The sequence below is a fragment of the Coenobita brevimanus genome, chromosome 86 (genome assembly GCF_032717465.1).
Source record: "Coenobita brevimanus isolate Jiangsu-jjx chromosome 86, ASM3271746v2, whole genome shotgun sequence".
In the NCBI taxonomy this organism is placed as follows: domain Eukaryota; kingdom Metazoa; phylum Arthropoda; class Malacostraca; order Decapoda; family Coenobitidae; genus Coenobita; species Coenobita brevimanus.
The window spans coordinates 22,093,006-22,119,164 of record NC_137039.1 but is presented as its reverse complement, the minus strand read 5'-3'; the positions used below and the strand labels follow the sequence as shown (position 1 = coordinate 22,119,164).

The following is a 26,159-nucleotide window of genomic DNA, read 5'->3' as shown; positions in this document are numbered from 1 at the left end:
CTGCTTAAAGTGACAAGCCGTGACATTAAAGAGGTTTAAAAGAATAACAACAGTGTAGAAAAAGCTAACTGCACAAGCAGTTTCAACTGTCAGGGACCCCTCTTCTGAGCATCTCCGCCCAATCGGCATGCTCTTCCGTGCAAGAGACATTCTTGGTCTACTATACTGTAAATAATTTTCTCTAAGGTAATGTCAAAATTCTACAAACAGAAATGTTCCAGGGATTTGTCCAAAGCAGTTAAAGTTTTGGCTTGTAATTTACTATATAAAGAGTAAATTTAAGAATAAGAAAGCTCTGAATCACGAAAATCAAACCATATTACAATAAAGAAACCTTACATATGAAAAAATTTCAAACAGAATTCTTATTCAATGTACCTTGATTAATGTTCCTTGTACTGCTGGATACAATGGAATTGGCTGTCAATGTCTTTCTTTTCTTTTGTTTTATACTTTTTACTGCACAAACTAACCTGTGTTGGAAGGTGGTGTTGGTGGTGACTGTATGGAGAGATGGCGCGATACAGGGAGTTCCTTTGGGCGTCCTAGCTTCCCTCCTAACCGCACCAGTCCCGACACCACTCTGCTGGCTCTGCCTGGGTAACTGCCCCCACCAGCACCCTCATTCACATGTCCACCCTCGCCCTTACTGCTACCACCACTATTCACACTGTGGTTTGTGCTGAAGATTACTGCTGCTGTGGGTAAAAATATTGTACATGTACTACTGCACAAAGTAAAAAATGAAAAAAACAAAACATTACAAGTAATAATTTCTAAGGTTACTACATAAACTGAATACTGGTATATCTTTCAAGGACCAGGGATGAATAACAATATTTTCAATTTCCCATTTAAAACTACATGGGAAACTGTGCGGAATGTGAGGTAGTGTGTGGGTGAAGAGAAGACATAATGGGGTGCAAGGAAGAGCAAGATGGAATGAAGAGGTAAAATGAGCTGCTGTAAACAAGAAAGCATAAAGTGACTTACTGGGAAGTAGAAGAATGGAGGATGCTAACAGATGGAGAAGGGAGTTATATGTAGAGAAGAGGAAAGAGGTGAAAAGACTAGTAAGAGAGAGCTAAGAAAAAAAAAAAAAAAGGGGAGTTCGGAAGAAATCTGAGGGTAAAGTCAGAGGAATGTAAGACAATGTTTCGGAAGGAAGTCACAAAAGAATGACAAGGTGAAAAAGGAAGTAGCAGAAAGGTGAAAGATAAACAAGGATGAATGTTGGTGAAGAAAGAAAAGGTGAGCACAGAGAGAGAACGATATAAGCAACTGCTGAACACAGAGAACAAAAATAGCACACGTATTAGTGGTTGAGGGCTGGCTGGCAGAGGAGAGTAGGGAGGAAGAGATTAGTTGGATGGAAGTACTGTATCTGAAGTAAATGCCCCAGGAACTGATGAAGTATGTGACAAAGTGCTGAAATACAGGGATGAAATAGTGGTAGAATGGATATGGAAGATGTACAGATTGACCTGGGAGGAAGGTAGGGTGTAGTGCAACAGGACTAGAAGTCAGGTATAACTGTTCCCCTGCACAAAGGAAAATGGCTAAGAGAAGTGAGTGCCAATCAATGGGGCATTTGTCTTCTCAATATAGAATAGGAAAATGATATGGTATGATACTAATAGAAAAAGTGAGGGATAGAACTGAGGAATTTGTTGGAAAAGATTTTTTTTTTTTTTTAAAGGTAGAGGATGCATAGATATGAGATTAGTTCCATGATGATTAATGGAGAAGTATCTAGAGAAGGCGAAGAAGCTGCATGCTGCTGATGTGCATCTGGAGAAAGCATAAGATGAAGTAGATAGAGAAGGAATGTGGCAGCTATTAAAAATTTCTGGATTAGGTGAGAAGCAGTTGAATGGTGTGAAGCGTATGCGTGAGGGTGCAAAGACCCAGTGCGTGTGGATAGTTAACTATACTGACTAAAAATGATGTGCCATGTATCTATGGTTGTTCACTTTATACAGTATATGTGGGTAGAGCTATAAAAGAGCTACAAAGTAGGTCAAGTGGAAGTTGGACTCTCCCAAATGAAAGAGCCTGGGCTTTGGAAAATTTCTGTACTGTTGCTTGCTGACAACAATGTACAGTATTGTTCAGTTATAACAAAAAGGAGTTAGTGTCCCAAATGAGAGAGGGTAGGCTTTGGAACGTCCTGCACTGTACTGTTGTTCGAAGACAATAACTGTGTATTGTTATATGATGACAAAAGGCTTGATGAATGAGTTTGAAGGTGTATTTATGAAAACAATCTACCTGACAAAGAGTTGTTGTTACAGAGTACTCTCAGTCTGTCTGACTGAGCAGACTTTTCAATGGCAGGCAAGCAACTCCCCCTGTAGGGCCGTCTTGTGCAGTGAACTGATGTTCCTATGGCAGACAGTGCCTTACTTAGAGTGTGGAGGTCTGGTTCTTGGGTGGACATCATATTTGTCTCCATCAGTTAACAATGGCACCATATAAGGACTCCACATTTGTTATCTGATTATGTGGTTACCACCCAGCATTGTAAATGGTTTCCTGGATTATGGAAAACCTTTATGCTTATCACTCAATGTCAACCTGAAGTAAAAAGAAGAGTAATAAAGTGACTGGAGGGATGGAAGACATTGGAAGACAGGATGGCAGAAATGAAAAAAGAATGATAAAGGTAAAGATGGAAGTTGAGAGTACTAAATCAAGTGGGTGGATGGGTTTCCACTAGCTTCCACCTCCAGATAAGACTAAAGTTACAGACTGTGTGAGAAATGAAGTCACAGAATGCACAGTGAGGCTCGATGGTGAGGAAATGAAGAATCAGAGTTCATTGAAGTACTTTGTAATAAGGAAGGAAGGAAATTTGCAGGATGACATGCACACACGAGTACAGCAGGGAAGAAAGGTTGCTGGTTCACTGAAAGCAGTGATAAGGAACAGCGAAGTGAGCAAGAACAAAAAGTCACTGCATGACAGTACTGAGATCCCCACTCTTAACATACGGAGACAAAGCTTGAACCCTGTTGGAAGAAAATAAGTCATGGGTTAGAGCAGTGGAAATGAGCTATTGTATTCGAGAGGAGCACGTGGGGTTGCATGGAGAAATGAAGACATATAAGGAGGTAAAGGAGCACTGTGGTATTCATGTGGTGTTACCTGACAGTAGCATGTGGAGTTACATGGAGAGACAAACACATATCAGAGGCAGTAAAGGAGCACTGTGGTACTGATGTGGAATTGATTGAAATCGTTGAGAAATACAGTAGCGTGAAATGGTCTGGCCACGTGGAGAAGATGGAGAGAGAGAGAGAGAGAGAGAAATACTAGAAGAGTGTATGTGAGTGAAGTCGAGGTGAAGAGAGGGAAGAGGAGAAAAAGGATGAGATGGAGGGATGAAGTGGAGAGAGGGGGGGTTGTGAGTTGGAGATGGCAACCAAATGAGAGGGAAGAGGACGACATGGAGGTGCTCTGTTCGTGGCAACCCCTTATGGGATTATAGGCATCTGGCTAGAAAGAGAGATAGAAATTCTGATACAGTACCTCCTCAGAAAAAGCAAAACTCATCTGGCCATGTTTCTCAGAAACAAGGCTCTTTCATTTGGTAAATTCTCCAATTACCAGGAAACCATTTAATACGCTGGGTGGTAACCATATAACCAAATTTCTGCACCTGGTGGTTTAGGGGGCAATTATTCTGCTCCAATGGGATTGAACCAGTGAAGGTTTATATCCAAGGGATGGTTGGGGTTACTGGTCATGTAATCCCACTCAGGGATGAGTGAGGCTGGTCACTCTCATCTTAAATGTCGGGACCAACTGCCTAGCCCCGGACTCCTACGCTCCTCATGGGGCAACGTAGGATTGGATGATGGATGATGGATACAACTGTGGTCATTAAATTAAAATGTTTATTATTTATGGACTTTAACAAGTTAAAACCCCATACAACCAAAGTGTTATTGAATTTCATCCAAATTCTCATGCAGATACAGCACTGTGCTTCTGTAAGCGAGTCAGTCTGTTTTGTTTTGTTTATAAGGGCTCCAACATGCTCACATATATCAGCCTTGATCACCTAATGGCAGCTCTTCACACTGCTTGATCTCTGGCAGCCTCCCTATTCAGTACCTTATCCCTGAGGTCACACTCATGACCTCGTCTAAGGTCTTTTTTGGTCTGCCTTTCGAAACCTTACCATCATTGTCAAGACTTCTCATCCTCTGCACCCAATTGCCATCCTCCAACCTCTCAACATCCCCAAACCATCTCAATCTACCCCTCCCCATCACAACACCAATACATTCTAGTCCCATCCTACCTCTTAGGTCTTCAATCATAATCCTAGGCATCCCAGGCCTCGTATTCAAGGACCCACTTAACATCCATCCAATCACTGCCATTTCTGCACATCTGAGGCTATGAATATCCTCCTCCTTTACTGCCCAGGTCTCACCACCATACAGAATTACACTCCCAACATGCCGCATACTAAGATCCCTTATCACGGAGGAAGAGCTCTCTCAATGTTAAGGGAGGCAACAGCTCCCTGAACTTCCTTCAACCACTCCTTACCCAAGCCACAGAGCTAGATCCAGCCCCATCTTCAGCACACAGTATGTCCCCCATATAACAAAACTCCTTCACACACCCAAGAGACTCACCAACAAGAACAATCATTTCAAATCTGACAATCACTACATGCTCTCCCTGACGAACTGCACACATGAAATCTACATTATTTTGCAGCCATCTTCTAATTCATCTCTTATGCACCCACTTATCATAAACACTGCACAAGATGGAGTTACTTCCCACACTCTTGTTTCAAACTGCACATGGCCACATTCTCTCTGCTCCGACAGTATTGCCACCAACCCTAGACAAAATCACTTTCGTTTAATCTGCATTTACTCTCAAACCCTTGTGTCCCTTTCCATCCCTCCACTTCCCAAATCATTCCTCTATCTCCCTTTAATTTTTTGCAGTCAGTGCTAAGTCATCAAGCTATAACATCTCCCATGGGAGTCCATTTCTGAAGTCTTGTAGGAGAGCTTCAAGCAACATGACAAATAATATGAGGCTCAAGTATGACCCCTGATGCACAACAACATTTATGGAAAACTCTTCACTCAAGTCTCCATTCACTCACCTGGGTGCAAGCACCCACATACACAGCCACATCCAGCCACTCCTCAGTTCCAAGCTCTCTCACTGCCCACTTTGCCACCTCCTCAGGGACTCTGTCAAAGGCCTTCCCCAAATCAACAAAAACAAGGACAGCTCCCTTTTCTTCCCTAAATATATTTCCTGAAGCTGCTGGTCAATATGGCATCAGTGGTCCCTTTCCCTGGCATCATCCAACACTGCATCTCAGCAAAATTCACTCCTTCTCTTATCATATCTTCTAGGATTCTCCGTTACCTTCTCTGTCTGGTCCAAAAGTTTTATGCCTCTACAATTTCCTCTTTCCAGGTCATCACCTTTCCCCTTAAACACATTTACAATCATACTCTTCAGCCAGTCATCTGGGACCACACACTCATCTACAGTATAACCAAATTTATCAAATGAGTAACTGAACCCACTCTTGTATCTCCTGAGACCTTCAGCAGTTCAGTAGTCAACTCAGACACACCTTCCACCTTCCCATACTGCATCCTGCCTATTGTCCAGCTAACAGAAGCAGCATCAATCAAAGGCCATGGGCCAAATACTGGATCCACTGACTCGAAGCCTTCCCTTCTCCAGTCAAACTCCTCATTCATCAACTGGCTATAATGTTTTCTCCAGAAGTCTTTAACATCCTCACTGTCCACCACTACCTTTCCTTCATCATTCTTCACAAAATGCTTACTTATGATAGCCCAGTTTTCCCTCTTCATCTGATCTGAAACACAATATTCTTCCTTTCAGCACTATTTAGGTTATTCAGTAACTCTTTGGGAGTCTGATATTGCTCTGTATAATTGATTTCTAGTCATATGCTTGGCAGCCAAGTATTCTTTATCACCCCTTTTCCATTCTTGAAAACATCTTCTTTATGATTATGATTATGAGGACAATGATGATGATTCCAGTTAGTTCTCCTGCATTCACATTAATTTTTCTCACACAATCACTAATCATCAAAATGTCATCATTTTGGCCTTCCATACTTTCTTTTAGCACAGTGAAAAGATTAGTATCAATGATGTTCCCTGTGCTTACCATTGAGAGGATCAGTGATGGCGCTGGGAGATGACAGTCTTCGAGCAGCATTGGTCTCTGGTGGGGGCTGTTGGGCTGATGAGGCAGCTTTCATGGACACTACCTGGTGTTGTGTTGTTCTGGGCACACTGGAGGATCGTGGTGAGGCATGGGAGGTGGTGTGGGGCTGGGGGCCACGGTGCACATCAGGACGTCCTCCCACAGTTGGGATGTGCTGGGCAGCAGAACTGGAGTATCCCGGTGGGCGTGGATATTGCTATGAAGGCAAAAATAATACTGTATACACTCAATCTCTGTTTATGCATTAGGTACACCTTTCAAAGTCTTGGCTGCCATAACTCAAAGGGGATTATGGGATAAACTGTTGCCATTACTGTGTTCCACAATGTCATTATTTTTCCATACAGCTGGCATACTGGCATAGTAGTAGTAGCTGTAACCCCAAGTTTATGTGAACATGAAACCAATGGACTGCAAGCCAAAGTTGGCCCCCTCCCATTCACCCATCTCCCTCTCAAGGGATAAATAGGAAAATGAGGAACATCTGTAAAACTGGGAAGCATAACTGTCCAGTTATATTGTTGCCATCATATGAAGGCATCTCTCTCTAGCAACTATAGTGTGGGAAACTGAAAAATCAGCTTGATAAGTAGCAAAGGTAATTTAATAAACAATTATTCTGTTATTTAATATAAGTATTATTAAAGAGAAAACAAAAGTGACCTATAACAAGGACTTACTGTCATATGAATGATTCTTGGCAGTACAGTTTTCTTTAATCATACAGTAAACCCTCACTTTATCAAATCTCGATATATCAGATTTTGGATTTACTGAACACCTCTGAACCCATCAATCTTTTTTTTTATCCATAAAATGTGATCTCAGGGATAAGGCGCTGAATACGGAGACTGCCAGAGATCAAGCAGTGTGGAAAGCTGCCATTGGGTGACCAATGTCGACACATGCCTTCATAAACGAAAACGGAAACGAACCTAACTAGGGTTGATAAATAGGACGCACCACCCGGGCCTTCTCAATCACAGGCAATGCATGGGGTGACTCACAATACAACTGCCAAAGTAAACGGATATGAGCAGAACCGAAAGCAGGAAAGTAGCTACAAAAGTTACATAACACAAAGGAGATAGTCTTGTGGTATCAGCCTGGTGCCATCTGCATGCACATTTACGTAAGCCTGCTGTTTTCTACAGAAGGAGCTACAAGCACTATGAGTATTTCGTTACTTACTGAAAGTGAATGTGAGATGCATAGATGGATATGGGCTGAACCAAAACAGGCAAATACCAACAAAAGTAACACAAAGAAGATAGTCTAGTGCTACTAGTGTGCATGCATGTTTATGCAAACATTTTATCTTCCATATAAGGCACTACAGGTGCTATGAATATTTTGTTATTTATTAAATCCATCCATCATCTACTCCAGTGTTGCCCACATAAGGAGTGTAGGAGCCCACAGCTAGGCAAGTTGGTCCTAACATTTAAGATGGGTTATTTATTAAAACTTACTGAAATGCACTGACAGATATGAACAGAACCAAAAGCCGGCAGCTGCTACATATGTTACATAACACAAAGGAGACAGCCTGGCACCATTAGCCTGGCATCACGTGTCTATGTGCAAGTTTACACAAACATTTTATTACTTTCCACAGAAGGAGCTACAGGCACTAAGAATATTTTGTTATTATCTCCCACAGAGGGAGGTACAGGCATTAAGAATATTTTATTATTTATTATAAGTGAGAGTGAAAGGAATAGATGGATATGAGTAGAATCGAAAGCAGGCAACCACTGTAGGAATACAAAGTTGTGTAACACAAAGGAGGCTGCCAGGTGGCATCAGCCTGGCACAAGCTACATGCATGTTTGCAGAAACATCTTTATGATTTTCCACATAAGTAGCCACAGCCACTAAGAATATTACAATTATTAAAAATGGGAGCAAGATGCAAAGGTGGATAAAAGCAGAAACAAAAGCTGAAAACGGGTGGAACTCTGGGTTAAGTTGGCATAAAATCATATTGTCATATCGTTTATAAAGACTCCAACATGCTTGCATGTGTCAGCCTTGGTCACATAATGGCAGCTTTCCATGTTGCTCAATCTCTGGCAGCCTCCCTATTCAGTTCCTTATCCCTGAGATGACACTCTATGATTCTGTCCCATGTTTATTTTGGTTTGCCTCTCACAACTTTACCCCCGACATTCACATTTCTCACCTTCCACACCCGGCTGCCATTCTTGATCCTCTCAACGTGCTCAAATCATCTCAATCTACCCCTCCTCATCACAACATCAATACACCCCAGTCCCATCCTTCCTCTCAACTCTTCAACCATAAACCTAACCCTCCCAGGCATAGCATTCATGGATGAATTACTGTAAACATTCACCTAATCATTGTGATTTCAGTACGTTTGAGACTACAATCACCTCTTCCTTAAATGCCCAAATCTCACTAGCATACAGCATTACACTTCTAAAACATGCTGTATATTCTCACAAAAAGAAGTAGCACACATACATAGAAGGAATACACGCACATTTCCCTAGTGCAGTATATGAAAAATACAGTGGAAAGTATTTTTCTATATATCTTCATAAATTTTGCAAATAATACTGAAATTTCTTAAAGTAGTGAGAGAAAAACAGATTAATGATATACTAACTGGAAACCAAGCAAACACATAAATAAGCCTATGATCAGAACTGCTACACACTTATATCAAAAGCATCTGTCAATCCCACACTACTCCTTTCAAGGTGTAGGGCTCCAAGGCCAGGCCATAGTCTAAAACATCTGAATCACAGAAGACTGACCTATACCCCTGGTGGCATTTTACATGATAAAGAATCTCAAGTCATCTCTTGAATCTGAATTGTTGTGTACAGAGAACGGCTCTCTCTGACTGAGCTCCCCATTACTAAATCTCTTACATGCCATGCACTTTCAAATATATTTACCTGGCAATGGCTGGGCCTTTATTGGAATTTTGTAGACACCATTTGGTGTCTATTTACATTTATCATATTACAAAAAGCTGTTGTACCTTGGGATTACGAAGATGAAGGGCCAACTGTATGATATACTGGACGTCTGCGGAAGCTGGATATCGCATCAGGAACTTCAAACAAGTCGTGTAGTCTCCTGTCAATACTGTTGATTTAAAAATATTTTAAAATAATGAATCAGTTTTACTGGTATGTAAAATCAGAAAGTAACAACAAACATTCCCAGGCAATGCAAACACTCCATTGTGGAAGATTTTGCAAATGCTAAAATATGTCTAAATCAAGAGTTAACTCACTGACTTCTTGATATTGCTGTTGAGTAATCCCAGTCTGCCTGGCTGAGCAAACCTATCAATCACAGGCAAGCAACCACCACTGCAGGGCCATCCTGTTCAGTGAACTCATGTTCCCTTGTGTTGGCAGCACCTTACTACAGCGAGGTGTGGGGAAAAGTGTGGAGGTTTGGTTCCTGGGGGGATGCTGTGTCTCCATCCAATTAACTTGCTCCATTTCATTGCATGATCTGGTTATATGGTTACCATCCAGCACTGTAAATGGCTTCCTGGGTTAGAGGAACCCATCAGACTTGTCACTCAGTGTAGAGCCAAATGAAGTGGAGAGAAGAGTAATAAAATGTTGCTGGAAGGAGAGCGGGTAGGAAGAAAGAAGGGTAGACAGAAGATAAAGATGAAGGAGGAAGTAGGCAGCACTACATCAAGTGAGTGGATGATATTCAGCACCACCAACCACATATTGTACACACTGATAATTAACATGCCGTACACAATGGGATAATTAACAAAGTGACCCACCTCACAAACTGGACAGCAGAACACAGTCACATTCCACACCTCACCATAAACAACATTCCCCTATCACACACACACATGCACCCAAAATTCTTGGTGTAAAATACAATACATCAATGTCATTTAAACAACACATCACAAACAATAAAGATATATTAACACCACGACTCAATGCCTTGAGGTCACTTGCCCATACAACATTTGGACACAACAAAGAAACCACAACCACAGTATACGAACAATATATACTGTACATTCAGTGATGAATTATGCAAGCCCTGCCTGGGCACCTAACCTCACTAAAACACACTACAACACTCTACAGACCATACAGAACAAGGCCCTAAAAATAATCACAGGCTGCACAGCTACTACACCCACAGACCACCTTCATCAAGAAACCAATGTCAAGGATCACCTAGACATGAGAGGCACCCAAATTCTCGCTACAGCCTCTACAAACCCACAACTTCCACTACACTACATGGCAACACATCCACACACACCAAGAAACATCAAAACAACACCCAGCACATGATATCATACAGAAATACTGTCATCTCTCCTCCCTTGCCTGCCTCAGACCAGCTTCCAGAAGCATATTCATAATCAAATCACTCGCCACTCCATTCAGTCACTTAAAGACAACACACAGCTGCATGCACAGACTCCTGATATCCACACATCTGAAAACTATCTCCCTCGTGGGGATAGGGTCCACCTGGCCAGGCTGAGATGTGGACATCATCCAGCCCTCTTAAGTCATCAGAAGATGCTGGATGACTCCATCGCTGATGCCTGTCCAGGATCTAACACAGCACCCAATACTATTAAGCACATTATGGAAGACTTCATTGCACACAATCACCTATGTCAACAACACAACATACACTCCTTGAGAGCTCTGTGGGAAAGCCTGGTCTCGGTCGTGGCCTTCCTTAGGGACTCAGGGTTGTTTGGCCAGACTGCCTAAGGAACAACTACGACTACTACTACTACTGTACTATAAACACTCTTGCATAGGTCAGACTTAACACTACAAAATATATATACTGTACTATCATCTTCTCAGTTATGCAGTTGCTGTTTTACCAGTAATTTACAGTTCTGCTTAACTTAGAACTGCACAAGTCAGACCACTGAAACCTATTTTATATAAGGGCTAATCCTCATACCCAGCCTCACCCTCACTTTACCTTTTGTATGGTTAAACCTACTTTCTGATATGCTTTCTAGAGATAACTTACTATCTTACTATTTACAGGTCGACCAGACCTAACACAGTAGCATTTGTGAGACTTAAAATGGAAATACTAGCTCTGAATGGCAGCTACTACAGTCTCATTACAAGAAAGGCTTACACTCTATTCCTCTCATCCAAATGTGCCACCACCCTACACTTCCTCACTCTTCTCTCATTTCTCTTCTTTCCTCTCCTTTCATCTTTCTTTTTCCTCCTCCTGCCACCTCTCTCTCTCTCTCATGTATCTGTCATAAGGGTGTTATTACTGCTGTCTTACTGTGCAGAACATATTTTACTTTGTTTGGTTCCCTGTTCTACTGCTTAAATACAGGCAAAATTTTGTCGCAAATGCTGGAAGTAAAAAGCAAAAATTAATCAAACACTGAAGGTTTTGCAAATCTCTGAAGTTGTCCTAATTTTCTATTAACATCAGTTCACGAAAGGTAAGTAAAAATTCATGCAAGTCTGAGTGGGGCATGGTTTTAGTCACTGTCAACTCAAAGGATGACTGTACCTGTGAACATACGGTGAATGCATTATAAGAGTAATACTGATGTACTGTAATCACTAATATACAGTCATCCATCCATCCATTATCTAATCCTACGTTGCCCCATGAGGAGCGTAGGAGCCCGGGGCTAGGCAAGTTGGTCCTGGCATGTAAGGTGAGAGTGACTAGCCTCACTCATCCCTGAGTGGCATTCATCCCTAATTTTTCATGGGTCTCAGGAAGCAGACATCCATGAGTAGCAAAAACACACGTAAAATGAAGAACCATTTAAGTGGGCCAACACAGCCATAATCTAACAAAGTGTTTGCCATTATAAAAACCATCCAGATGCCCCAAACTATCACCATACATTAGAATGTACTTGTTTAAGATTTAATTTCAGATTATTTAACTACAAAATTTGCAAAGTCATTTCAAATAAACCTTAAACAATATATTTTCTGATGGCTCAATCATCCACAATTAAACATAACTGGTGAAGTTGAAACCATGAAAAATCAAGGATGTTGTAGTCTATCTATCAATAGTTAGACACCTTAATCCCGAAAGGGGTGGCCACAAACAAACTGCCTCCATGTCACCCTGTCCCCTGCCACTTCAATGCCCTACCCCCAACTTACACCTCCCTCTCATATACCTCTCCACTCCATCCTTTCATCTCATCCTTGGTCTCCCCCTCCCTCTCCCCCCTTCCACCTCACTCACACAAACTCTTCACATTAGTCTCTTATCTCCATCCTCTTCATATGGCCAAATCGCCTCCATGTATTTCTCCTAATGCTCTCAATCACATCCATCTCCACACTACAGCACTCCTTTACTTTCTCATTTGTCATTCTGTCTCTCCATGTAACTCCACATACTCCTCTGAAATAACTCCTTCCCAGGACTCTCATTCTTGACTTGTGTCCTTCGCTTCCATACATTAGTGAGTATTACAAATCACAATACTATCAGGCAGTAACTTTTTTACTTCCATGCTCACTTCCCTATTTCTTATTATTGCTTTCAATGAGGGTGAGATTTGGAAGCTTCCGGTGTTGCTGTTTGCTGATGATACAGTACTGTTGAGTGAAGATGAATGGGAGTTGCAAGGTTTGGTGAATGAATTTGGGACAGTGTGAAGGAGGAGGAATCTGAAAGTTAACGTAAACAAAAGTAAAGTTATGGTGTTTGAGAGGAATGAAGTCACAGAATGTGCAGTGAGGTTGGATGGTGAGGATATGGAGAATGTGAGTGCATTCAAGTACTCGTACTTGGGTGGTGTGATGAGTAAGGATGGAACTTCGGGGGATGAAGTGCGTGAAAGGGTACAGCAGGGAAGGAAGGTTATTGGTACACTGAAAGCAGTGATGAGAAATAGGGAGGTGAGTATGGAAGTTAAGAAGTCACTGCATGATAGTATTGTGATCCCTACCCTGACGTATGGAAGCGAGGCATGGACCTTGCAAGAGGGGAACAAGTCAAGAGTGAGAGCAGTGGAAATGAGTTACTTGAGAGGAGCATATGGAGTGACGTGAAGGGACAGGTTGACGAATGAAGAAGTGAAGGAATGCTGTGGGGTGGATGTGGATGTGGTTGAGATGATTAGGAGAAATACACTGAGGTGGTTTGGACATGTGAAGAGAATGGAGAATGAAAGACTGACTAAGAGGGTGTATGTAGGTGAGGTGGAGGGAGGGAGAGGGAGAGGCAGACCGAGGATGAGGTGGAGGGATGAAGTTGAGAGGTATATGAGGGAGGGGGGGGTAAGTTGGGGGGAGGGTAGTCAAATGGTGGGTGACAGAGCGACTTGGAGGCGTTTTGTCTGAGGCCACCCTTTGCGGGATTAGGGCGTCGGGCTATAGATAGATAGCTTTCAATGAATCAGCAGCCTTTCTTCCCTGTTATACCCTGTAAAGCACTTCATCCTCTAAGCTTCCATCCACACTCATCACAGTACCCAAGTACTTAAATGCCCTCACATTTTCTATCTCCTTACTATCCAGCCTCACAATGCATTCAGTGACTTCATTCCTCTCGAAGACCACAACTTTACTCTTCCCTATATTCACCTTCAGATTCCGTTTCTTACAAACTCACTCATCAAGCCTTGCAGTTCTCCTTAATCTTCACTAACAATACAGTATCATCTGCAAACAACGGAACAGGAAGTTTCCAAACAATGCCCTCTCTTATTAGGGCCACTCCAACTTCCACTGCCCTACCTTGTATCACTTTTATAACTCCATTCAGATACATATTGAATGACCACTGGAATATGATGCATCCCTGTTTCAATCCAACATTCAGATAGAAAAATTAAGTCAATTCACCACCCACATGCACTGCAGCCCTAATCCCCTCATACATACTCTTCACGGCATTCAACAGCTTCCATTTACTCCATTTCCAAATTCCTCATCTATTTGCTCTGTTGTATGCTCTCTCTAAATCCATGAAGACCACAAAGAATTTCTTTCCCTTCTCTAGAGACTTTTCCACTAAACACCTAGGGATGAACCTTTTCCCCTCCTGAAACCTCCCTGTTCTTCTCAAACTAATTCCTCTGTTACTTCCCCAGCCCTGTCGATAAGTATCCTACTATATACTGTACTTTTCTCATTACAATAAGACAAATGCCCCTGTGATAACCACACTCTTCTTTTTCCCCTTTTCTTTTATACAGGGGAATAATTATACCTGACATCCAATCCTCTAGGACTCTGCATTCCTCCCAGGCCAGGCTTTACATCTTCCATATCCATTCTACTACTCTCTCTCTCCCTTCTACTTCACCATTTCACCACACACTCCATCAATTCCTGGCACTTTCCCCACTGTGACCTTCTTCATTGGTTCCGCTACTTCCATCCTACTGATCTCTTCTTTCCTTCTCATCTCCCTTCTTCTCCCAGCCACTAATACTCACGTTACTTTCATCCTCTACGTTTAATAATTCCTTAAAATGTTCTCTCCATCTGCTAATTTTTTTTTCCTTCTCCAAGATCAATCTGCCAATATTTTCTTTCACTCCCTTACTACCTTCTTTATCACCCTATCTTACTCTATTAACCTCCTTCCAGAACATTTTCTTACATTCCCTCCACTTTACATTCAAATTCCTTCCAAACTCCTCATCCACTCTCTTCTTACTCTCTCTTACTAATCTTTTCACTCTCCTTTTCTCTACATGTAACTTTCTATTCCATCTCTTAATTCCTCCATGCCTCTGCTTCCCATCCACTCACCATATACTTTCTTCTTTTGTGCCGCAGCTTGTCTCCCCTCTTCATCACTTTCCGCTTTTAGCAATGCAAGGTGATGTAGTTTTTGTCGGCACATGTCTATGTGTATCTGTGTTTGCGTTTGTATGTATCTGTTCCCAACATATATCAAAAAGCTGTAGACAAACTTTCCCCAAACCTTCAGGAAAGAACAACTATGTGGATGTTCTGATGCCCATTACTTTTTGTGAGGATTTGATCAAAGATGACTGAATGCCAGCTGCCATATATTTTTTTACTATGGATTGGTTTATTGCAAAACACAGTGAATGAATTCCGTAAACTTTTCCAAATTTTATTCAAATTTGGTTTGTAGGTAACTTGTACCTTATCCAACATATTCTGGTGGGTAATTAGCATTCGGCCCTCAAATGCTTTTGTTTAATTTTTAATGTGGATTGGCTTTTTGTGAAACACTGACTGGATTCGATTGAATTATGCAAATTTTCTTCATAATTGCTTTGTAAGAAACTTGTGCCTTATCCAACATCATACTCTGGCAGGTGATTAGCATTCAGCCCCCAAATCTATCAATCTATCTATCTTTTGCCAGACGCCACAATCCCGTAAGGGGTGGACACTTGACTTTGAGTTATTTGTTTTACAGGGAGGGGCACTAACCCTCCACCAACCCACTTGTTGACATGTAGGAAGCACGTATGGTTTGGTTATATGGTTACCACCCAGCGTTGTAAATGGTTTCTTGGCTTACAGGAAACCATTTGGCTTGTCACTCAACGTAAAGCCACCTGTAAAGGAAAGAAAAGCTATAAGAAATGACAGGAAATATGGGAGAAATAGGAAGAGAGGAGGGCAGGCACAGAAAAAGAATGATAAAGGCTAAGGAAGAAGTAGGCAGCACCACATCAAGTGGGTGGATGATGGTGGCCATGCTTTTGTTTTACTCCACCATGCTGTTCCCTGCACTCCCTTTCACCTTCGTATTGCCCCACACATCACCTTACATGCTGCACAGACTTCTGTGAATACACTGCAAACACTCTGCACCTTCTCCATCTGCTCCAAAACACATTTGCCCAATCCCTTCTCTACTTCTCTCTCTCTCTCTCTCTCACACACACACACACACAAAAACCAATTGCTTCGTATTATTAATAAAGGCTCCAACATGCTTGCATGTGTCAGCCTTGATCACCTAATGGCAGCTCTCTACACTGCTCAATCTCTGACAGCCATCCTACTGAGTCCTTTATCCCTGAGGTCACACTCTATAACCTTGTCCCAAGTCTTTTTTGGTTTGCCTCTCACAACATTACCCTTGACATTCACACTTCTCACTTGCACCCAACTGTCTTCCTCTATCCTCTCAGCATGTCCAAACCATCTCAATCTACCCCCCCTCATCACAGCACCAGTACATTCCAGTCCCAACCTTCCTCTCAATTCTACAGAAATAATTAAATGATTAAATAAATAAAAAAATTTAAAATAAAAATAATAATAGTCCTCCATCATTCAATCCTTTTGTGCACAATCAGGAGCACAGCAGCCTCAAGTTGAGCTACTCAGTCCATTCTATTTTGGTGAGGATGACCAACCTCACTCAACACTGAGTGGCATTATGTGAAGAGCAAATCTCAATTATCCCTCAGATGTAATCCCTTAATTCTCAATGTGGTTGGAGTGATGTAACTCACTAAACCACCAGGTGTTATTTGGTTATGTAGGAACCACCATGTGTAGTAAATGGTTCCCTGGTTTAACAAGAAACCATTTGGCCTGTCACTCAGTGTTAAATCACTTGAAGGCAGCACTGAAATGAACAGATGATGGATGTCCCAACCTATCACATACTTTAATAATAATACTAGATACTGTACAGTAAATTCTCAATTATCTGCTGTACAGCAGCCAAAGGCATGACGAAAAGTTACCTGCTGACTGGAATTGACATAAAACCCTCCCCACATCCTCTCAAAGGGGTCTAACCTCATACAAAAAACCCTGTAACTGTACTGTTTAATTGTTCAAAACAGAGAGACATTCTTGAATACCGGTACTGTTATAAGCATGATAAAATCATTACTGTATACTGTATTGCGCACCTGACACCCAGAGGCAGAGTTAAGCAAGGTGAGACAGGTTGGGAAGGTAGACAGAAAGAAGATAGGCAAACCTAACAAGTATAAGAGAGAGAGAGAGAGAGAGAAATTAAATGTAAATATCCCTTCTACGGCTGCACAGAGGCCACAATTGTGTGCATGGGCTTTGTGTAAACACTGTCTGGGAAAATTATAAGATAGCAAGCGGTGCAAATTTCTTGTGTGCTTTCTCTTTTACTGAATTCTTTTCTTTTCTTTTATAGCCCTTAGATGTGATACAAAAATTAAAAAGAGGGAGGGATAGTAGTAATAGGAAGATGAAAAAACAGAAGAGGAATGGGATTAGGAAAAGAGAAGAGAGGAAGAGGAAAAGAGGCAGAAAAATTGAGAGGGGGGAGAAAAGACAGATGGATGAAGTCATGATCTATCAATATGAGGTTTTATAACGGAAAAACATATCCCTGTGTACACATAACTGGCTATGTACTGGTTTATATGGTACCCTGAGTTTAACAAATGACTGCCTAAACTGGGTACTGTTTCTGACAGCTTTGAGGGATTCAAAGATGAAGTCCTCCTCAATGGTGGAGACCACCCTCTTCACCCCAAGCCTCAGAACTCCTTATCTCAAGCCCACCTCAGGTCTTCTTGTGGTTTGTACTTCTTCCTTATCATGCCCTTTTCAACACCTTCTATTAGCCTAACCATGCCTATGTATGCTTCCAATACTTACCCTAACAGTATGTATTTAGTGGGTATAACTTGTTGTAAATGGGAGTTTTGGGCTTAGGAGTGAAGTCCCCCAGTACCATTTAGTTTAAATCCCATGGGTTCTATGTGTTTGTTATTGCACAATTTTGTTATCATGCACTAGGCTCAGTACCAATTATGTGTGATAACCATGGGATCACTGCACATTAAATCAGTGATGTCCTATGCCTCCCTGGCATGGCATCCCATTCTATCTGACACCCACTGCACCATGCAAATCTACAAACCAATGTCCTACACACCACCACTGGCTCCACCAAAACCACTCCTACAGCTCACTCACACTCCGAAACTAAAGTCCTCCCCGTTAGAGACTATCTTGATATGAGGGGTACACAGTTCCATTCAGCAGCCTGTTTTGATACACAATGCCCATCATTACATGACAGAAACACACAACACACCTAGGCACATACTGTAAAACAATCACCGCACAAACATTCTCCAGCCCTCTACAGCATTACCCCACCTCCAGATATTCTAACACTAGCAATGAAAAACACCTACGTATTCATTTCACATGCAGGGCAATACAACACCTCAATCACTACACCATACTACAAGTCCCTCCTCCTGACATCTACCCATCAGAGGTATCCTTAAATAGAGATGGCTGAATTCTCCAAGATAAGCTCAGAGCAGGTCATCACCCAACCCTCACTGTTACCAACTCTGATCTGGGTTGGGTGGAGTCGCAGATGATGCATGCCCAGCTTGTAGAACAGACTCACACAATATAACACACATAATGGAGCACTGCACAGCACATGCCACACTAAGATGCAGACACAATATCAATGGTGCTGGGAACCTAGGGGACACTCCCATACAGGCAAGTGCTTACCTGCAGTTGACAAGTTTGCTCAATCAGATGGACCAGGGATGCATAACAATAGCAACCCACTTAACCACTGTAAGAAATCAGTCTCTTGTATTATCCTCTGGGAATCCACAAATCCACCCATCCATAAAGTTCACTCACCAATGCCCCCATCCACCCACCCACAAAGATCACTCACCAATGCCCCCATCCACCCACCCACAAAGATCACTCACCAATGCCCCCATCCACCCACCTAAAATGCTCACCCACTTACCCTGTAGTAGAGATGTACCGATACCAAACTTTTGACCGATACCGATACCACAAAATTGGACCGATACCGATACTACTACTGATACTGACACCAGTGCACTGGAGACCAATCTATTAGGCTGTTGCCCATACTCATGAGGCTTTCTCTTTTTCAAGTTTGTCATTAAACTACTACACACCATGTACTCAAAATAATATGATACTAAATAACTGGATATTACCACTAATTTATTTTTCATCTCTATAAAACATCCAAATTTTATTTAACAAAATAACTTCCAGTGAGTGATATGCTGTCCACTAAATTCCTTTTAAGTATTGGTAATATCAGCAGAAAATCAGCCAATACTAATTCTGATATTCTAAAAATGGGCCAATACCACCGATACCGATACATCGGTACACCTCTACTCTTTAGCCTAACCATCAGCCCCAACCCTTGACACACCCCACCCATCTGCTCAAACCATCATACCTGCTTACCCTACCCAGCTATTTCAACAGCTTTGTCCATCCCTCACACTCAACCCATTCTGTCTGTTTGCCCACTCATCACTCACCCTGTCCACTCCACCCACCTTACCCACCTGCTTCAACTCCCCACCCACCCAACTCATCCTACATGCCCCCCCCCCTACTATTTTCACCTACTCCACCCACCCTGCCTAACTATCTATCTATTGCCAGACGCCTCAATCCCGTTCGGGGTGGCCACAAACAAATCGTCTCCACGTCGTCCTGTCCCCCGCCAATTCACTGCCCTGCTCCCAACTCATACCCCCCTCTCTTATATACCTCTCCACCCCATCCCTCCATCTCATCCTCGGCCTCCCCCTCCCTCTTCCCCCCTCCACCTCACTCACATACACCCTCTTCGTCAGTCTTTCACCCTCCATCCTCTCCACATGGCCAAACCACCTCAGTGTATTCCTCCTAACACTCCCTATCACATCCACATCCACCCCACAATGCTCCTTTATATCCTCATTTGTCAGCCTGTCTCTCCATGTGACTCCACAGACTCCTCTTAAATAACTCATTTCCACTGCTCTCACTCTTGACTTGTGTCCTTCCAGCAACGTCCAAGCTTCACTTCCATATGTTAGAGTTGGTATCACAATACTGTCATGTAGTAACTTTTTCACTTCCATGCTCACTTCCCTGCTTCTTATCACTACCCTCAAGGAACTAGCAACCTTTCTTCCCTGCTGTACCCTTTCAGGCACTTCACCCTCCAAATCTCCATCCTTACTCATCACACTACCCAAGTACTTAAACATACTCACATTTTCCAATTCCTCACCATCCAACCTCGCTGTACATTCATTGACTTCACCTCTCTCAAAGACCATCACTTTACTCTTCCCTACAATCTCACCAAAAAAACCTACTCTGTGATGAGTACAGTAAATTCATCCAGAGATAGCAAGAATAAAATACCTCACAAATAAAGTCTTTGGGTTGCTGATTTTGCTGTGACTCTAGGATCTACTGTATGCAAACCTGGTGGACTGCAGACTGAGGCGCCCTTCTGCAGTCCACCAGCCTCCTTTCAGAGGGAAGGGAAGAAGTACAGTAGTGGGACTCTATATAACAAGGGAGAGAAGCTGCCCGGTTGTATTGATGCCACCGCATGAAGACATCCCTCTCTCTAGTGCCATCCTTGGGCTGAAGGTGTGAAAACGAAATGTGTGGTGCTTACGAGGCTCTCTGATGAAGGACAGCATGGCAACTGTGAGGTAGTCCACCAGAGGGAAGGTTGGCTGAATATCTGAGAAAATTGCATCCCATACCATGAGTAGGTCCTGCAAAGGGAACTCACGGCCAAAGAGCAGGCGGATCCATCGACTGAAATCAGACAATAATGCACAGATACTAATAATCAAAATTTTAAAACATACACAGATGGAATTAAAGCCATGTACTGAAACTGTACTTATTCTGATGATACAACAGCTTTCAACAAACCTGCCTGAGAGACGGACCAAGTCAGGTCAAAACAGTTGTTTGGTCACAATACTAAATTTCAATAATGTGGGTATTATATCTTTCATTTCACCATGTTATTGCACTGTAAAATGGAAATGCAGTGGAAAAAAATATGCAGATATAACTACATTTCAATGTCATCTTGATGCACCCTAATTTTCATTGAGCATGCCCTTGTCAAAAATGTTTTACACAATAAAGCTGATAATCAACATAGGAACAATTTTCACAAACATAATTTAGAGCTCAGGATGTGCTGTGAAGGATCAGGGTTGATAAAACTCCTAAAAGCATTTATCAACAACCTCCATTATTTATGTACATTGCTTATAGTCTAACATTTAAGGGAAATAAATACAACCACAAATGTACCAGATGCATTCTGATACTTATTTGCAGCTTTATACATACAAAAATAAATAAATAAATAAATATATATATATATCCATCCATCCACCATCCAATCCTACATTGCCCCAAGAGGAGCGTAGGAGCCCAGGGCTCGGCAGTTGGTCTCGACCTTTAAGATGAGCGTGACAAGCCTCACTCATCCCTGAGTGGCATTACATGAGCAATCAACCCCAACCACCCCTTGGATATAAACCTTCACTGGCTAAATCCGACTGGAGAGCAATAATTACCCATTAAACCACCAGGTGCCAAAATCTGGTTACATGGTTACCACCCAGTGTAGTATACACACACACACACACATATATATATATATATATATATATATATATATATATATATATATAATATCATCTCATCAGCCGTTTGAGTGTCCACTGCAGTACCGTCCTATCCCGACTGAAGTGGGGATAACACAGCCTATGTATCTCTACCAAAGGCTGTATTGTACCCACTATGGTCAGGATAGGCCAGTCCTGCAGTGGACACTCAAATGCCTGATGAGATATGATATATATATATATATATATACAGGTAAGCCCTTAAATCACGCGAACTTTTTTCACGCGATTTCGGTTATCCAAGAATTTTTCGTACAATAATTAAAACATTAAATTATAGTATTCAAATAAATAATTTTAATATACAAGAGAAATAAATAAAATATAAAAATGCCTACCTGCTGCCCGTGTGCATACATGTGTGTGTGTGTGTGTGTGTGTGTGTGTGTGTGTGTGTGTGTGTGTGTGTGTGTGTGTGTGGGGGGAGGTCTACCAAGCACCACACAGTCAGATCCGACAGTCGAACCATGCGTGACTCGTGAATCGTTATTTGTGGCTTATTTTTCTGCCTTCCAGTGATTGCTTGCCTTGTCTGTCAACATGAGGCCTAAGCATAGTGCTTGTGATGCATGTGGTAACACACCAAAACGGACTGTAACGTGATGTTGCTGACAGAGAAAGTTGTGTTGGACAAACTTAAGGGAGGAATGTCAGCGACAATTCTCCATCAGGATAATTCCCTGTCATTTATTTACATACCAGTTTATTTAGCAAGTACAGTACACTAGTTTTTTACTTACATGAGTTATAAAATCCCCCTGAAAATTAGTTATTAAAGTATTAATTAATCAAAAATAAGTATATTTATAGAATGACAGGGAATCATCCATGATTTGATGGTGAATTGACTTCATGGTGAATTATCTTGGAACCGTGTGTTTGGGGTGAGTCAACTGTTCTTACAATAAAGAAGGCAGAATGTAGCATAGGGCAGGCAGTGAGGGCTAGTGCACCAGACTGTGCTAAAGTGTCTCCATCTACGCCTGTGAACTGGATTGGAACTGTATGTTTGGGGTGAATGAGTCAACTGTTTGGACAATAAAGAAGGCAGAATGTAGCATATGGGAGGCAGTGAGGGATCGTGCACCAGACTGCTGAAGTGTCTCCACCTACGCCTGTGCTTGTCAGGTTTCAGTGTTAAATTTCTTACATTTTTGTTGTTTTTCATACTTTATGCTAGTTTATAAGGTCTATGTAGTGCATAAACAGTATTATTCAGATGTAATATACTTAGTAGACATGCGTAATTATGTGCACACAAGGGCAGAACATATACGCGAATTTACCACATACGCGAAGGGTCTGGGAACATAACCCTCGCGTGAATTAAGGGCCTACCTGTATATCTACCAACCTATTGCCAGACGCCTCAATCCCGTTCAGGGTGGCCACAAACAAATCGCCTCCACGTCGCCCTGTCCCCCGCCAATTCACTGCCCTGCTCCCAACTCATACCCCCCTCTCTCATATACCTCTCCACCCCATCCCTCCATCTCATCCTCAGCCTCCCCCTCCCTCATCCCCCCTCCAACTCACTCACATACACTTTCTTCATCAGTCTTTCACCCTCCATCTTCTCCACATGGCCAAACCACCTCAGTGTATTCCTCCTAACGCTTCTTATCACATCCACATCCAAACCACAACGCTCCTTTATATCCTCATTTGTCAGCCTCTCTCTCCATGTGATGCCACAGGCTCCTCTTAAATAACTCATTTCCACTGTTCTCACTCTTGACTTGTGTCCTTCCAACAACGTCCAAGTTTCACTTCCATACGTTAGAGTCGGTATCACAATACTGTCATGTAGTAACTTTTTCACTTCCATGCTCACTTCCCTGTTTCTTATCACTGCTTTCAAGGAACCAGCAACCTTTCTTCCCTGCTGTACCCTTTCAAGCACTTCATCCTCCAAACCTCCATCCTTACTCATCACACTACCCAAGTACTTAAACATACTCACATTTTCCAATTCCTCACCATCCAACTTCGCTGTACATTCACTGACTTCACCTCTCTCAAAGACCATCACTTTACTCTTCTCTACATTCACCTTTAGATTCCATTTCTTACACACTCTCCCAAACTCATCCACCAAGCCATGCAGCTCTCCTTCATCTTCACTCAACAACACAGTATCATCTGCAAAAAACAGTACAGGGAGTTTCCAAACACTACCCTCCCTCACCAGGGCCACTCCAACATCCACTACCCTACCTTGTACCTCTTTTATTATTCCATCCATGTACAGATTGAACAACCACGGAGACATGACACATCCCTGTTTCAACCCAACCTTCAAAGAGAAAAAATCACTCAGTTCACCATCCATACGCACTGCAGCCTTAGCACCATCATACATACTCTTCACAGCATTCAACAACTTCCCATCAACTCTATATATTCTTAATACTTTCCACAATCCTTGTCTATCCACCCTGTCATATGCTTTCTCCAAATCCATGAAAGCCACATACCCTTCTCTAGAAACTTATCCACTAAAGATCTAAGAATGAATATCTGATCTACACAACCTCTTCCCTTCCTAAAGCCTCCCTGTTTTTCAACTAATTCCTCTGTTCTTTCTCTAACTCTGTTAGTAAGTATCCTACCATACACTTTTCCTATCATACTAAGAAGACAAATCCCCCTATGATTACCACACACTTCTTTTTCCTCTTCTCCTTTGTACAAGGGAATAATTATACCTGACTTCCAATCCTCCGGGACTGCTGGTTCCTTGAAAGCAGTGATAAGAAACAGGGAAGTGAGCATGGATGTGAGAAAGTTACTACATAACAGTATTGTGATACCAACTCTGAAGTATGGAAGTGAAGCTTGGACATTGTAGGAATGGCACAAGTCAAGAGTGAGAGCAGTGGAAATGAGTTATTCAAGAGGAGCCTGTGGAGCCACATGGAGAGACAGGCTGACAAATGAGGATATAAAGAAGCGTTGTTGTGTGGATGTGGATGTGATAGGAAGTGTTAGGAGGAATACACTGAGGTGGTTTGGCCATGTGGAGAGGATGGAGGGTGAAAGACTGGCAAAGAAAATGTATGTGAGTGAGGTGGAGAGGGGGAGAGGGAGGGGGAGGCCGAGGATGAGATGGAGGGATGGGATGGAGAGGTATATGAGAGAGGGGGGTGTGAGTTGGAAGCAGGGCAGTGAAATGACAGGGGAAGGGAGACGTGGAGGCGATTTGTATGTGGCCACTCCGAACGGGATTGAGGCGTCTGGCAATAGATAGATTGATATATATATATACAGTATATATATATATATCAATCTATCTATCTATATATATATATATATCAATCTATCTATCTATCTATATATATATATATATATCAATCTATCTATCTATCTATCTGTATATATATATATATATATATATATATATATATCAATTTATCTATATATATATATATATATATATATATATATATATATCAATCTATCTATCTATCTATCTATCTATATATATATATATATAGCTATATATATATCTGTATATATATATATATATATCAATCTATCTATCTTTCTATATATATATATATATATATATATATATATATATATATATATCAATCTATCTATCTATCTATCTATCTATATATCTATATCTATCTATCTATCTATCTATATATGTATATATATATATGAATATATAATTTTTAAATGAAAAACAGAGACTGAAACAGATGATAAGCCAAGAGTAGAAGATAATAAACATGGAAGAAAGATAAGTGTTCAGTATACAAATGATAAATTGACAATGTCTACAAGATACTGAGCACAAATTTAACATAAATTACAACATTGTGTGTGTGTGTGTGTGTGTGTGTGTGTGTGTGTGTGCACATATGTATGTTTATACCAACATTCCATATATCTGTGGAGGTATCTCCAGGCGGGCCAGATGAGTGTAGAGAGGAGGGTCATGGAGCTGCAGGAGTTCGTCATGGATACTTGTCAGTTTCTGCACTAGAAGGTTCGTTGGTCCGATGTCCTGCAGGAAGGAGAATTCTTACATTTGGTTAAACTTATCTGAACTTTTTGGTCCGGCACTCCCTTCTCAGCAGCATATCTAGGTCTTCTCAGATGGAGGCAGCCAAGGTGGGGTCCAGCTCTATTGTGGGGTGGCCCACTGTTGCACAGGGTGCAAATGTTAATTAACTGAAATTTCAAAAAGGGAGGGAAATGTGGGGTAAAGGGTCTGACCCCCCCCCCTCCCCAAGAAACACGAAGAAGTTTTTCTGCTCCTTCTTTATTTCATCATCATCACCTTAATCATTCAACCCTTCATTCCTCCCCCCCAACCCTGCAAAATAAGGTGAGGTGAGGTGAGAGAGAGAGAGAGAGAGAGAGAGAGAAAGAGAGAGATCAGTGTCTGTGAGGCGACCATGAGCAGGTGGAA

The 26,159-nt window shown here is 41.8% G+C and overlaps 1 protein-coding gene across 1 annotated transcript in view; it reads right to left on the bottom strand.

The window, feature by feature from the left end:
• Positions 1-26,159, bottom strand: part of TBC1D5 (TBC1 domain family member 5) — a 119,566-nt gene that overhangs the window by 34,836 nt on the left and 58,571 nt on the right. Inside the window, exons 9-13 of the mRNA XM_080280835.1 lie at positions 25,624-25,751; positions 20,698-20,843; positions 9,275-9,381; positions 6,199-6,454; positions 474-698 (exon numbers count right to left, since the gene is read on the bottom strand). Of these exons, the coding sequence (XP_080136961.1) occupies positions 474-698; positions 6,199-6,454; positions 9,275-9,381; positions 20,698-20,843; positions 25,624-25,751 (862 nt within the window). The remainder of the gene's footprint in view (positions 1-473; positions 699-6,198; positions 6,455-9,274; positions 9,382-20,697; positions 20,844-25,623; positions 25,752-26,159) is intronic.